The sequence below is a fragment of the Lissotriton vulgaris genome, chromosome 2_1 (assembly GCF_964263255.1).
Source record: "Lissotriton vulgaris chromosome 2_1, aLisVul1.2, whole genome shotgun sequence".
Lineage (NCBI taxonomy): Eukaryota > Metazoa > Chordata > Amphibia > Caudata > Salamandridae > Lissotriton > Lissotriton vulgaris.
The window spans coordinates 707160073-707174671 of NC_141687.1; the positions used below are offsets into that span (position 1 = coordinate 707160073).

Sequence of the window (14599 nt, forward strand, 5' to 3'; positions counted from 1 at the left end):
AAATTATGTTGTGGAAAAAAAATCATGCCATAGGTTTGCCATGGTGGGGCCTGTGTGCCCAGGTTACTGTTACTCAGCTTTGCATTTTATAAGCTATGTGCCAAGGTTCTGATTGTCTCTTGCTGTATCTGAGTTTTCCTTGGGGACAGGGTGCGGTGTCGGGAAGAGGTAGGGCATGTGAGCATGTGCTTTACATGCAAAGATTATGAATGGCACCGGATGGTGTGTTAGATACGACGGGATCTGCTTCTTGTATTCGATTAGCATGGGGGGAATGCAGAAAAAGGCAACTGAGAAGTATTTCCTAAATGCAGAATAGTAGCAATATAGTGTTTGATATCGATTAGATCATAAAGGGGAATCCTCTCCGGCAGTGCGAGTGGATCCAACATTAAGTATGTGGAAGTGTCACTTTGGGAAAGTGGGCATTTCGATGTTCATGGCTCTGTGTGCCTGTCGGCTTCTCTCTCATTCACATCTGGGGGACAGCTATATCTGTGCATTCCTGGTAGAAGGCCATAAACTAGGGGTTCAAGGTAAACTGCAGATCTCTGACTCTGAGGGACCTTTCTGGGATGGGTATGTGGGGGAGGAATTGTCACCTGCATTCCAAGGCGCAGGGTCTGTACCCCACTAAAGAGAGTGATGAAACCTCCTGGGGTACGATGGCAGACAGGACAACATCTAGAGAAGGCCTGTGCATTTCAAAGGTGGCCTTTCGAACTGATTGTATCTTCAAAGGCCATTGTGGGTGTAATTACTGAGGCTCTGGCCGCAGAAATTAGAGACGCTTTTGGATTTGGTACCATACTATGCTGGTTCAAAGTTGAGACATCAACAAGAGGATTCATTAGGGCAGGAGGAACTGCAACTGGATTATCTGCAGTCTTGTGGTGACCAGGAAGGAGAGTATAACTTGGTGGATTTTGCCTGGGTGTTACCTGCAGCTAAGTGCCACCTGTCATGGCCTGGGTCCCTAAGTACTCACCAAGGGCCGGTAGGCTGGCCTCCTGTCCATGAAATCCCAGGGACACAAAGGATCTCTGTTTCCACAAGATCGTAAGGACTGTGAAGTGTGCGGCAGAAACTAGTAGAAGTGATCATCTTAAGGAGAAGGACTGTCCTGATGTACTGTGCAGAGGAGTTTGAGGAGTGAGGGGGAAGCTTGCAGTGTCCGAGGGACCCATACTTGCAAACATGGGACCTGTGCTAGCTTGCACTCGAGAGCTTGTGGTGTCCTATGGATGTAGGGGGCCAGAGTTGGGAGCTGAGACTGTCTTTGACTTTCCAAATCAGGAGGGTGACACTGCCTGACATCGCTGCATAGTTCGGAGGTCACTAGCTCCCTCTCCCTGAGCCCACACTACAAGGTACTTTGTTGTGGAGAACATTGTATGGGGCCTGAGGGGGTTTGTTAAGCCTTGTGGGCACCTATGAATGGCTGCTGAGAGCTACGGCAGCTCACATTTCCGCTTGAGAGGAACATTTCTCCAGACTTGGAAGTGTGCCAGCTTCCTGGGTCACAAACATTTGTCTATGTGGGGGGAGGGGGGAATGGATAGCCATCCCGCTGGGAAACTGGAGGTCTAATGTTATGTTATGTTATGTTATGTTAAAATCATTTGTAGAGCGCACTTACACCAAGTGGTTTCATGGCGCTAATGGACGGGATGCAACAGTAATGTGGTGACGGAAGCTTACTCATATGCCTGAGAGAACAGAAGGGTTTTAAGAAGAGATCTGAACTGGGTGTAGGAGATTACAGATCTGAATTCCGTGGGGAGGGAATTCCAGAATTGAGGGGCCAAGAGGGAAAATCTTAGACCACCATGTTTTTTCCGTTTGACAGTGGGGATGATGAGCAGGTTCAAGTGGGAGGAACGAAGTTCAGGAGCAGGGGTATAATGGTGTATCAGAGAAGAGATAAATGCTGGGCCGTGGCTGGCTAGGGCTTTGAAGATAGTACATCCCAGTTTAAATGTGCAGCTTTTGGCCACCGGGAGCCAATGAAGGCTCTTCATCAAAGGGTGGACGTGTTGGTATCTGGGCTGATGGAAAATGAGCCTGGCTGCTTGGTTTTGGAGCAGTTGTAGGCGATGGAGCTGGTATGCTGAGATGCCAACATAAAGTGAGTTGGCATAATCAATGCGAGAGATGACCAGGGCCAGAAGGACTAAAGTTAAAGCTTCGGTGGTTAGAAATCTACACATTTTCCGTATTCTTCATAAGTGGAGGAAGCAGGATGATACAACCGTGCTAATCTGGGATTTCATAGACAGGTCTTTGCTTATTATAACCCCTGGACTTTTTACGGATTCAGCAGGGCAGGGAGGATTACCTAGGAGAGGAGGCCAAAAGTTGGGGTCCCAAGCATTGGAAGTGCCTCCAGTCAGGATCAGCTCAGTCTTGTCAGGGTTGAGCTTAAATTGGCTGGCATACATCTAGTAGCTAATGAGATTCATGTTGGATTGGAAGTTGGAAACTGAGGTGGTAGAAGAATCGATATCAAACACCAACTGAAGGTCATCGGCAAAGTTGAAAATGGCAACTTTACTGTTGTGTAGAGACCGGATCAGAGGTGACATATATAAATTAAAAAGAAGGGGTGAAAGAGAAGACCCCTCAGGAACACCGCAGGTCAGCCAAGAAGTTGGCAAGACGAACTGCCTTGAAACGATTGCCCGAGAAGGAGGAGATCCACCTCAGGGCCAGTCCCTGGATGCCAGCATTGTTGACACGGTCGATCAGAAGATCATGATCGACCGTGTCAAAGGCCGCCGACAAATCCAGCAGTACCAGGCCTGGGTGATGTTTTGATCAGCCCCCTTCCTGAGTTTGTCCACGACTGCTAGGAAGACCAGCTCCGGGAAGTGTGCTGGTCTAAATCCTGCTTGCTGGGGGTTAAGAAATTGTGAATGTTTGATTAAAGAGCTCATGCAGTTGGCTAAATGAGCTTCTAAAATCTTACTAAGGTAGGGGAGTAACGAGATAGGACCAAAGTTGCTCAGTATCAATTCAATTCAAATTCAAAAGACTTTTATTCGAATTTCATAAAATTCATAAAAGTACATACAATTAAAATTAAAACAGTCCCATTCTCTATTCAAATCCATTTGCATAAAATCTATTTACAATAATCAAAATCCTAAAAATGTATTACAACTCTCAGAAAGAAGTATCATCGGGTCGGCATTGGGTTTCTTCAGGATGGGGACTATTTCAGTCAGTTTAAAAATATCAGGGACAATGCCTTGTCTGAGAGAATTGTTGAGGAGTGCAAGTGGGGGGTCTGGGCAAGTGGAAAAAGTGTCTCGTAAAATGTGTGGGGGGCAACAGTCTGTAGGGGAGCCAGAACCAACTTTTTTTAGTAGGGTCAGGAACTCCTCTCTAGAGATCAAAGGTTACTTAGTTTTAATCCGGATGGATGAAACTAAGTAACTGTTTCTTTCCGTTTTAGGTGGGTTTGACAATCTAATCATCGTGGCGCTAGCAGAGGCAACGTGTATCATTGGCTGGTGTAGTTGAATGACTGAGGGGCTAGGTCACGAGGCATAGTCAAAGACCTGTGATTACTTGACCATTACAACTGTTGGGGTTATGCGATATTGAGGAATGGCGTGTTGGGATAATATCTCTGAATCGGGCCTATATGTTGTTGCAAACTCAGGCAGACTTAAGGTGAAGAGTTTATTTCATGGAGAACACGAAGTCAGCACAGGGGGCACAGGGGTCTTTAGTTGACAACCAGAGAATGGTCAACCGACACTTTCCAGCCTGGACTGTCTCAGTAGTAGACTGAATAAAAACATTCTAGTCACCCAGACAACCGATTGGTGTATTCTACTGACTAATACATTATAACGTTATCTAGAAGATTATACAATTAAAAGGCAAGACAATACATAACATATGTTCATGCCGTACTACTAACAGGAAAGTCCAATAATTGCATATAACTGTAAAGTGTATATACAATGTGTATCTTGTTTTGATTTCAATGTTTGTGCATTACAAACACCAGTGTTTTATATATACAGTGTGGAGACTTTTTGTGGCTCAAGCAGGTTCTTGTGTGGGCGGTGCTATGCCAATATTTACACATGGGCCCTGAGGATAAGCCCCACTGTTCGGTGCCAAACTACGCAAGGGTGATCACAGGTTACTAGACATGTGTATCGTACTCATCATATCAAGGACAGTGGATACTGACTGGGTTTGATGCGTCCCAGCCAGCCGGAAGCCAATGGGCCTAACAGGGAGTTTATGGAACCAGCCTCCCAGTTGTTCACTTGAGCAATGGAGATCGAAGAGTGTAAAAAATAATGTTTTCACTACCGCTCTGAACATGTAGGAAAGGCCGTTCTAGAATACGCCACATAACACGGCTCTCATTGTTATCAGGACAGCCATCCATATTTTACAGATGCCCAGCCAAGAAGGACATGGCAGAACAGCAAAGCTCTGAGCACAAATGTAGCTCGTAGGGTCAAGTAGAGTTCAGCCCTTATGTTACAAAGTTCAGTATGCCAGTTCCCAGAATGCCTAACTAATGAACCACCGCCATCTTAGGCTTGTGGAGCCTGTGATCAATAGCAACTTCTCAGGGTCCTTTCTCAGACCTTGCATCCCAACCCTGAAAACAAAGCTACCCTGCCACAGATCCTTTCTTAGATATGCTGTTTTATACAGTCTTGATTCAGATGCACAATATAACATTTATTTTGCTACTGTAGTGTAAAAAACTGTAATTTTTGGGTGGATTTGAATGCAACTGAGTGTTAATGAAGGGTTAAGGTGACATTAGCAGGAAGACTAGTGGGGCTATTTCCAAAGGATTGTGCAGGCACTCGTGCAGCTCTGCACAGTGATGTTGTGTGCCAGCGGCTTTTACAATGTAAATCAGTGCAATGCTTTATATCACTTTACACCAGGTGAGTGCCGGTACATTTCCTTAGTAAATAACCCCTAAGCATTTTTAAGCTGGGCTTGGTCCAGAAGCCAGTGAGATTACTTCTGGATTCAACCAAACACAAGAGGAGTGTCCAAACAATATTGTTGCTAAATATGTTCAGCATTTTTAATACTAACAAGATGCTGCTTAGTAAACATTTTCTATGCATACTTTTTGGATGCATTCTATGTAAGGGTATCTTCATAGAATTTGATTCATTAGACACAAAGTGGTTCCGCACAAAGCAATATCAAAGTCTTTAGAAATCGATTGAATGACAGTATATGTGTACACATAGAGGAATTTCCAGATGTCGTTTCTTTTTTTCCAAAAAGTTCTTTATTGAGATGTTTTTCAGCTCTAATCAAATCATGCAGTTAAAATCCAGTAGCAGACGCGTTTCGTCCCTGATGGGACTTCTTCAGGGCTCCACTGTATAAATCAAACATTCAGGTTCAGAATCCTCTTTCAATAGTGCTCCTGATCTGTGATAACACAATTTGTATAGTGTGCTGTCTGTTCATGCGGCTTGATAACCAGGTCTCCGTCAATACATCTGCTTCCTTTGAAGCAATATTGAAAGAGGATTCTGAACCTGGATGTTTGATTTGATTCGATCCCAAAACCATCTCAATAAAGAACTTTTTTGAAAAAAAGAAAAGACATCTGGAAATTCCTGTATGTGTACACATATACTGCCATTCAATAGATTTTTAAAGGCTTTGCTATTGCTGTGTACGGAACCACTGTGTGTCTCATGTTGCTTTGGATTTGTTTTCAAATTATGGAGTAGAGAGGGGTGTACTTCTTGGTTTCCTGCACCTTTTGTTACCTCCCACACATTGCATTGAGAGGATAGTTTCTTGCCTCAACCCTCTGGTTGCTATTATATGTGTAGAGAATTTGATTCATGTAAGCCTTTCGTGGTACACATTCATCTCTAATTGATACGATACAATTCACTCTCACAACAAAATGAGTATTTACTAGTAGAAAAAAAGATGACTGGTGCTTGACATAAAAATGTAACACTGTACACCTAGTACTGATTGCTAAATTTGAGATTTGTTTTCATTAAAATGGTCACCAAAGAAAGTTCAAATTAACTACAAAATATCCTTTCAGAAAAATTTAGACTTTTGCAGCAATAACAAGTACATATTAGGAAATTGACTTATAAGTTGCAACTCACGTGTCTTTAACTAGGTGAACCTCTTGAATAACTTCTTTTAATCTTTGTTTCAAATCATGCTTTTCTAGTTCCAAGGCTTTATTTTCTTCCACGATAACCTCTTTTTCCGTATTAATTCGATCCAACTTAACTTTGCTTTCAAAGTAATTTTTCTCTGCTTGTGTTAAAAGTTGCTGCGTGTCTGTTAACTTAAATACAGTATGAACACGTTAGTTTGGTAGATTTCCAAGAATTATTGAATCTGAATTAATCAAATAACAATTTTGTAGGGCTACAGTTGACAACAGAAACACCCATAAATGACCCTGTTACAAATCAGGTAACATAAGTGCGTAGAAAACAGAACGAAAGTTTCAAAACTGATTTAGAAAACATTTCTTTATTCCCAGGGGCTATATTTTAAGACTAAAAAGCTACAAAGGCTTAGTTCCTCCCTGCAAAACGAAGACGAGACTGCTTCACCAAACTGTGATTCAAAAATGAGGTGTTACTTCATAGGCGAGATATTTAACATACGTGACACCATACTGCTGTCGTCCATCTTATTTCCAAGAGTCCTCGCCTACAAATCATACATAAGCTTTGAACATTAATTTCTATCACAGACCAGACACTGTTGGTGGCGACTGTTAAAGTCTAAATTCTTCATGAAATTTGTCCGGAGTTACTGTTGAAGAAAATGTGCCCAACATTAGAAAATGTGTTTAACTTTGCAATAACCATAGAGAAAAATGTAGAAAATGTTTTTTTTTAAATGTGATAAGTGCATCATGCAGCTTTAAACCATAGTAGAAAATCCAACGAGTAAAGCAACTGTACAGCAGAAATAAAGTAGTAGGCCTCATGCCTAATGTGCTTCTATGACAAGGCCTGAAAAGTTCTTTCCTGTTTAACATTTACATAAAATGCCTTTTAGAAACTGCTGACTTAATCATCTGACTGCAAAATTGTTTATCACTTTAAAATGTGCTACTTTAAGAGAAAAGTATTTCTTTGCTTGCTCACACCATATGATTTTGTCATTTTACTAAACAATGTACTTTGCTATATTTTATAAGGAATAGAGTATTAGGAATGTTATGCTTACTTAAGATATTGTTTTGCATGATCTAATCAAGACTTTACGGATAGAAATGTTTTGTTGCTTTAGACTAGCTCTTTGTCCACACAATGGGATACTGACAACAGCTAACAGAATAAGGCCTGCAAAGGTTCTCATAAGAACCTTCTCTCATGTATCTAGTGCGAGACATTTAGAAACTTTTCAATAACTGCTCACTGGGGAGAATGCTTACCGTGGACAGGGGAGGAGAGACAAAAGACCATCAGAGGACCCGTTTCCATTGGACAAGAATGCCTTAACTGGATGAATGTTGCAATAATGTTTTATGTTTTCATATATACGTGTTCCAAGTTAGAGAGATTCAATATATTTCATTGCGACCCTATGCTTCGATTCCTCGATGCTTTATGCATTGTTTTCCATGATTCTTGCCCGAATTGCTGTGTGCTACTGCTAATGGCGATTTCCTTTTACTCTGACCCTTTTGCAGGGAGACTTTCTCCTTATGTTGATCATAGCTACTGCTGTGGTTAATTTTCTTTTGTTTTACTAGCAGTTGCTACTGCGACTTGTTGAGGAACTTGGATAAGTTTTCAGAACCACTCTTTATGGGAATTTCATGCTTTGACTTACTAAGAAGCTCCAGAATCTTGCTATTTTCCGAAAGAACTCTTTATGGGTACTTAATTAGGTTAGGACTCATAGATTAAGAAAGGGACTATTTCCTTAATGGAACATGCTGTCTCCAACAAAACCTTTTTTTGATATTTCTGTATTTGGACTAATCTGAACGAAAAAGACACACCAATACTAATCTCTTAATGATAAATAAATCTTTGAAATGATCGCAAACCTCTCATCATTGACTGAACATTAAACCCTTGCGTGCGGCGGGAATTCCCCGCCCATGCTGACTCCGCCTTGCGCGGGCGGAGTCATGACGGAACGGTTCCGTCATCAGCACAGCTCACCCGTAGCTGATGACGGAACCGCTCCGTCATCAGCATGCAAGGGGTTAAAATACTGATGATTCCATTTGAAATGCAATTTATCGCACCACTATTCTAACACAGTGGCAAAGATTAATTTCCCTGAAGACAGAAGGATGCAGAAAATAGGAGCCCATTGTTTTAAGTGATTTGAATTTGCACGAGTGATCAATTGGCCCGCAATTTTAAGGGGCTGACAATACTAAAGCTAGCCGCTCTTCTGGCTCTCCTTAAAGCCTCAACTCCACAAAACTTATGAAGTTTTGATTTCTCATCTTTAACAAGTGCTTAGCGAAGGAGATTTTCCTAAAGGTGCACACATTGGCAGTTGTCAAATCTCTGCTATATTAAGCCCTGCTGATTCCATCTGATCTCAACTAATTTTACAGTATCTATCTACTACTTTTTTTAAAGAAAACATCCTAAAGATTAGGTCAGGTGCCAACTGCAAACATTTGGTGATGAAAAAGGCCTTTTTGTCACCTACCAAGCAGGATTATGACTAGGCCACAGCATTGATTTAGTAGTGTTCTCTGTCTTAGACGACCGCGGGATGTTAGGTGAGGATGTAGGTGTAAGAGATCCATCTGCAGACTTCAAAACTATCAATAACAGCACCTTGCACAAACTGAATATGAAGATTCCAGAATAGCCTACAATTTGATTAAATCTTACCTCGCAGCAAAGTTTCAGACAGCTGCAACCCCCCTTTTCTTTTAAAAAAATTTTTTTTTTATTAACATTGCGAGAGTCAGACAAGAAAAACACAAATCATTTGTTTTAAACATACAATAAGACAGTTCAATGTAAGTTATTAATACAGAGGTATAAATAATAGCAAAAAGTTCATGTAACATAAAGGTATATGCTAAGTACATTGTAGTGTAGGTCTTAACAATACTTTAACCTAGACCACGATTGGACACAATAGAAGGTCTAAACTCAAAATTATAGAAACATTCCCCAAATTCTCTCCCGTTTCTTCATTGAACGAGGACCCCTTATTTGGCTAGCGCTAATTCCATAGTGAAAATTTCATTGACTAGGGTCCACCACTCCATAACGTGGGGAGATATTGAAGAGATCCAGGCCCTGGCAATAATCAATCTTGCGCATGCAAATAAAATAGTATTTAAATCTTTATGTGGGCTATTTAGCTCCTGTAAGTCTAACATAACCGTATGTACTGAAAGGGGAGAAAAAATTATCTGCTTCTGATTAAGAATACCTTCTATTCCTTTCCAGAACTCAAGCAATGCAAGGCAAGGGAAAAGCATGTGCTCCAAATCAGCTGCCACAAGGTCACACTTAGGGCATTTAGAGCGGTCATTAACTAGATTGCCTGGTAGCCAACTGGAGATTCTTTGCGGGGTATAATACAGTTGACACACAGTTCTATATAACTGAAGTCTTAGACTCGAAGACTGAACCACCTGGTTAATATGACAAAGAGAGGCGGATATCTGGTTCTATACCCGTCCTACTAGTCCATTTAGCCGCCAGTTTGATACACCTCAACAACAAAACTGGGTTTGGGCTCCTAGCAGCACTGCTTGCCACAAGCAAATCAACAACAACTGAGATTGCAGGTGCTGCAACTTCTATTCTTCACTTCTTTTCAGAGAGAACACCTGACCATTGAACAAATGTTCTTGACACCAAATTGTCGCCTTTACTCAATATTTTATTTTGAAAATGGAATTATTTTTTATTATTTGAATTTCGACGAACCTTTTTTTTGATTTTTTAGAACAGAATTTTAAGACCTTATGTATAAATGACAAATTTACATTATTTGGACACAACTGAACTTTTTTCAGACAATAACAACTTTTTCAGACTGTATACACAACATATAATACGACACGTTCAATCATACTACTCACAACCCACGCTATTTACATATCAACAAACAGAACAGAGAAAGAACATATAAATTATATCTACAATGTAATCACTTTTGATTTACAAAGAAGCCTAGAACGTAGTCATTTATTTACAAAGCAATTCCAAAACAAATATCATCCATTTTTTTGGTTTGTTAAAGGCTTGAAAAGTCTACGCGTTTCGAACTCATATGAGTGAATGAGTTCTCATCAGGACCAAGGTCTGTGAAGAGAGAAGGGGTAAACTTAATGTAAATTTGTCATTTATACATAAGGTCTTAAAATTCTGTTCTAAAAAATCAAAAAAAAGGTTCGTCGAAATTCAAATAATAAAAAATAATTCCTTTTTCAAAATAAAATATTGAGTAAAGGCGACAATTTGGTGTCAAGAACATTTGTTCAATGGTCAGGTGTTCTCTCTGAAAAGAAGTGAAGAATAGAAGTTGCAGCACCTGCAATCTCAGTTGTTGTTGTTTGGCCAGTTTGATACAGTCATCGACTTTCATCTAATTTAGATATTTATAACCCTCACTGATTAGTGATTTAGTCTTATAAGAGTAGAGACACATCAAGATGTCTGAGTCAGCGACTTCATTGATCTTCATTTTTTGTACTAAAAAATCCCGAATTTGCATATATTTGAAATACATAGAGTCATCCAGTTTATAAAGAAATGTAAGTGATGCAAAATCTAGTAGTCCATCGGGACCATACAAGTCACCGAGAATGTTAATACCACATCTGGACCATGAATGAACTGCACCATCAGAAAAGATTCCTGGAAGTCCTGGATTACGCCATAGCTGAAGTTTTGAATGGAAAAAGGAAGTTTTGCTAAAAGCCATTATCAAGTTCCAAATTCTAACGATCTCCCTTGCAGTCTTAAACTTGACCCGCTTAGTGTGGGTCATGAACTCTGGCCAAAAACTGATTACAATCCGTGCCCAACATGAACTGAAAAAAGAATAATGAATTTTACGTTTTAAGCAAGCTTCGAAGACGGCCCAAAAAAGTTGCGAAAAAATATAGTTTGAAATCAGGGAAATTTAAACCTCCTTTTTCGATTGGAAGTTTTATCGTCTAAATCGATCTGTGAGCCTTTTTGTATCCCCAAATGTAGCTACTACATATCCCATCAAGTTTTTTTTAAAAAGATTGTTAAGGCGTAGGGGAATGGATCTAAATAAATAAAGACATTTGGGTAATATTTTCATTTTGATTAAGTTAAACCTTCCAGCTAAACTAATTGGTATCTTATGCCATTTTTTTAATCGAAGTGCTACTTCCTTAAGTAAAGGATCATAATTAAGCGTAATTAAATCATTAATATTTGCAGAAATTTTCACTCCCAAATATATGGCAGTTTTGCATATACCTTGGATCGGTGACAATGGTTTATAATTGACTATGACCTGTGTTTTATTTAGATTTAGTTTATATCCAGAAATATTGCTTCCTTAGTTATCCCCGGAATAGCTTTAATCACGTCGGTAGTAAAAATTGCAATATCATACGTGGTTATGTTTAAAGAATTTATGCTGTGTCGAAAAGGGATAATATCAGTTTGGATCTGAAGTGCATTTAAAAACGGTTCCATGGAAAGAGCAAACAGCAAGGGTGACAAAGGACACCCTTGCTGAGTGTCCCTAGCTTTTGGAAAACTAGACAAATTCATACCTGCATAGCTTATTTTGGCGGTAGGATGGTCATATAAGGACCGTATCCAACCTAGATATTGACCCTAAAATCCAAATGCCTTCAGCACAGCCCATAAATAGTCCCACCCCACTCGGTCAAATGCTTTCTCTGCATCTAATATGACCATACCGAGTGGGGTGGAGCTACTCGAAGCAACATCAAAGGCGGTTATTGCCATGTTGTATGGTAACCAGCTCCGGCATATGGTGGGCAAGTCTGGTAGCCAAAATGTTCGCGAATGCCTTGGCGTCCGCATTAATTAACAAGATAGGTCTGTATGACCCACATTCATCTGCAGGTTTATGTTTTTTGAGAAAAAATACAATTTTAGCTGTATTCCAAGAGGTGGGAGCCTTCTCTGTTTCCCCAATCGAGTTTATAACTAAGCTAAAAAGTGGGAGTAATTCCTGGATACCAATTTTATAAAGTTCTATAGGAAGCAGGCCTTCCCCAGCTACCTTGCCAGAGGGAAGAGAGGTAATTACTGAACTAATCTCTGTTAAGGTAATATTTTCATCCAGTTGGCCGACTCCTTCTCTATCTCGTAAATCAGTCAGATTAGTATTAATGTATAATACTATATGATGATTGGTAGGAGTGTTTTCAGGAGTGTATAATCTACTAAAGTATTTGTCAAATTGATCTAGTATATGTTCTGGTTGATTGTAAGTTATAGTGTTCATTCCTTTAATAACCTTAATTAATGTCTTAGCCTTCTTGTCAGCAACTTTGTAAGCTAAGATTTTGCCAATTCTATCACCTCTCTCGTATTGTGATAAATGATACATATGTAATTTCACACCATATTTCTCCCTTAGCGTCTTTTTAGTGGCTGACTGGATGTTCACTAATTCCATTCTTAATACATCAATATTCGATCTTCCTTGTTGGAGGGCTTCTGCCAACTGAGTTTCCAGAGACAAAATATTAGATGTCATAATCTTAGTCTCTTTCTGTTGTTCTTTCTAAAAACATATTGCTGGCAAAGCCCCTTATGCTGGCCTCACATGAATTCCAAACAAATATTATGGCGCTGGAGTTTAAATTGATCTCAATAAATTTGTTAATGTGACCTTGCAGGGCGACCGGGGCGGAAAAGCGGTGGACGGTCTTCCCATTCGCCGCGGACCCCCTGGCCATAATAATATGGTGGGGGGTTATTCCGGCACGGATGGCAGGCGGATAGCCCCCGCCACCGCCGGCCTGGCGGGGGCGATACACCCGCTATCCTTATGGGGGCCCTAAGTGTGAAAGGAAATGAAGTTACTGCCTCGGCCCATAACCAAAGCTGCAGAGCTATATTGCTCAATGTTGGCAGCTCTTCAGGCTTATTTAATTTCATCTTTCATGACTAGGGTGATATTTGGCACAATCGCACTTTCCCCTACATCCTCTAAACTGTCCGCCTCTGTGCCAGAGTCAATATTTCCCAAAGTGCTTTCGGCGGGGCTGCAGAATGCTACCACCACCACTACCACTTGTTCTTTGTACCTCAATGAACGATGGTTGAGTACCTCTTGTGCACCTCATTCTGTACCTTCTGTGTATCATTGCTCCAGTGGGGCTCTCCTCCTATGCCTACTTTGTAATGGTCCAGCCAATTCCATGCTCAAGGTAAGTAGCAAAAAAGCAAGTTCAATCGCCCACCTGCTTCCACAGTCTGTCAGGATAAAGAAGTGGGTATTGAAATCCAAGGTTCCCAACCTTTTCTTTACAGCTACATATGTAGCCCTCTTTCTCTGCATAGGCACAGTGAAATGAGAGAATATTCATACCTTTGCATTCCCCCACCTAAAGGACCCTTTATATATGCCTCCTATCTGTGTTATGTTGTAACTGGGCCACCATGGGTCAGGGAGGCCCGCTCGGCCTGGGAGGGCACAATGGGACTCTGTGCGCTTGCTCCACGACATATATCTTAGAGATGTCATCAGCGGAATCAACTTCTTTTAGCCAGTCCTCTAAGAAGAACATAATAAGAGGTTCCCTCAATGCTTTCAGGGAGGCCAATCATTCTAATATTGTTTCATCTACCTTTTTTCCTCTTGATCCTCAGCTCAAGCCTTCAGCATTTGTATGTGTTCATTGGCAGCCATGAGTTGTTTTTAGTGACTCAGTTGTAGGAGCAAGGTCAGAGAAGATCTTCTCGACTTTTAACACTCATTCTCGCATTTTTCTATGGTAACCCAAAGTCAATAAACAGAGTAGAAAATTTCTTATCAAATGGGTCTTTAGTGCATCTTATGGCCACCACCACCAGTTCCAGTTTGTCCTCAGTCAGAGTATTCTCCGCCACAGGAGTCAACACAGTTCTGTGAGCACTTCTGAGTGGTTCAACTGGATACTTCTTGAAATCGCCTCCTTGTATCTCTGATTTCCTCCCATTTTTGCCAGCACATAAGTTCAATGACCTCATTTGTGACACACACTGGGATCAGTGTTGCTTAGCACCTTGTGACTGCGTAAATTGAATCCCTGCTCCGCACCTTCACAACAATCTCTATTCAGCAATGTTAAATACATGTCACTTATGAGTGCATTGTGAAGCATCTCATCGCAGTGACGCCAGCTAAGCCTTTGTTCGTTTTATGTCTCCCAGTACGCTTCATGAGACAGAGCAGTAACAGTCACAACAAAGTGGTGTAGCAATCAGCATCCCTCATGCCCAGTAATTATAAATGCACAGGTCATGGTGGATATAAATTAGTGAGTAATAATACTAACTTTTATTTCGGCTACCAAGCCATACAAAGTTCACAGACATAAAAGAACTAATGTAATGAAAATTTCAAGCAATGTTCCTTTTTACACAAATTAAAA

General features: G+C 40.6%; 1 protein-coding gene across 1 annotated transcript in view; it reads right to left on the reverse strand.

The window, feature by feature from the left end:
• The window catches only part of LOC147731014 (uncharacterized), a 206060-nt gene that overhangs the window by 101224 nt on the left and 90237 nt on the right, over positions 1-14599 (reverse strand). The window contains exon 4 of the mRNA XM_086958669.1: positions 6144-6331. Within this exon, the coding sequence (XP_086814795.1) occupies positions 6144-6331 (188 nt within the window). The remainder of the gene's footprint in view (positions 1-6143; positions 6332-14599) is intronic.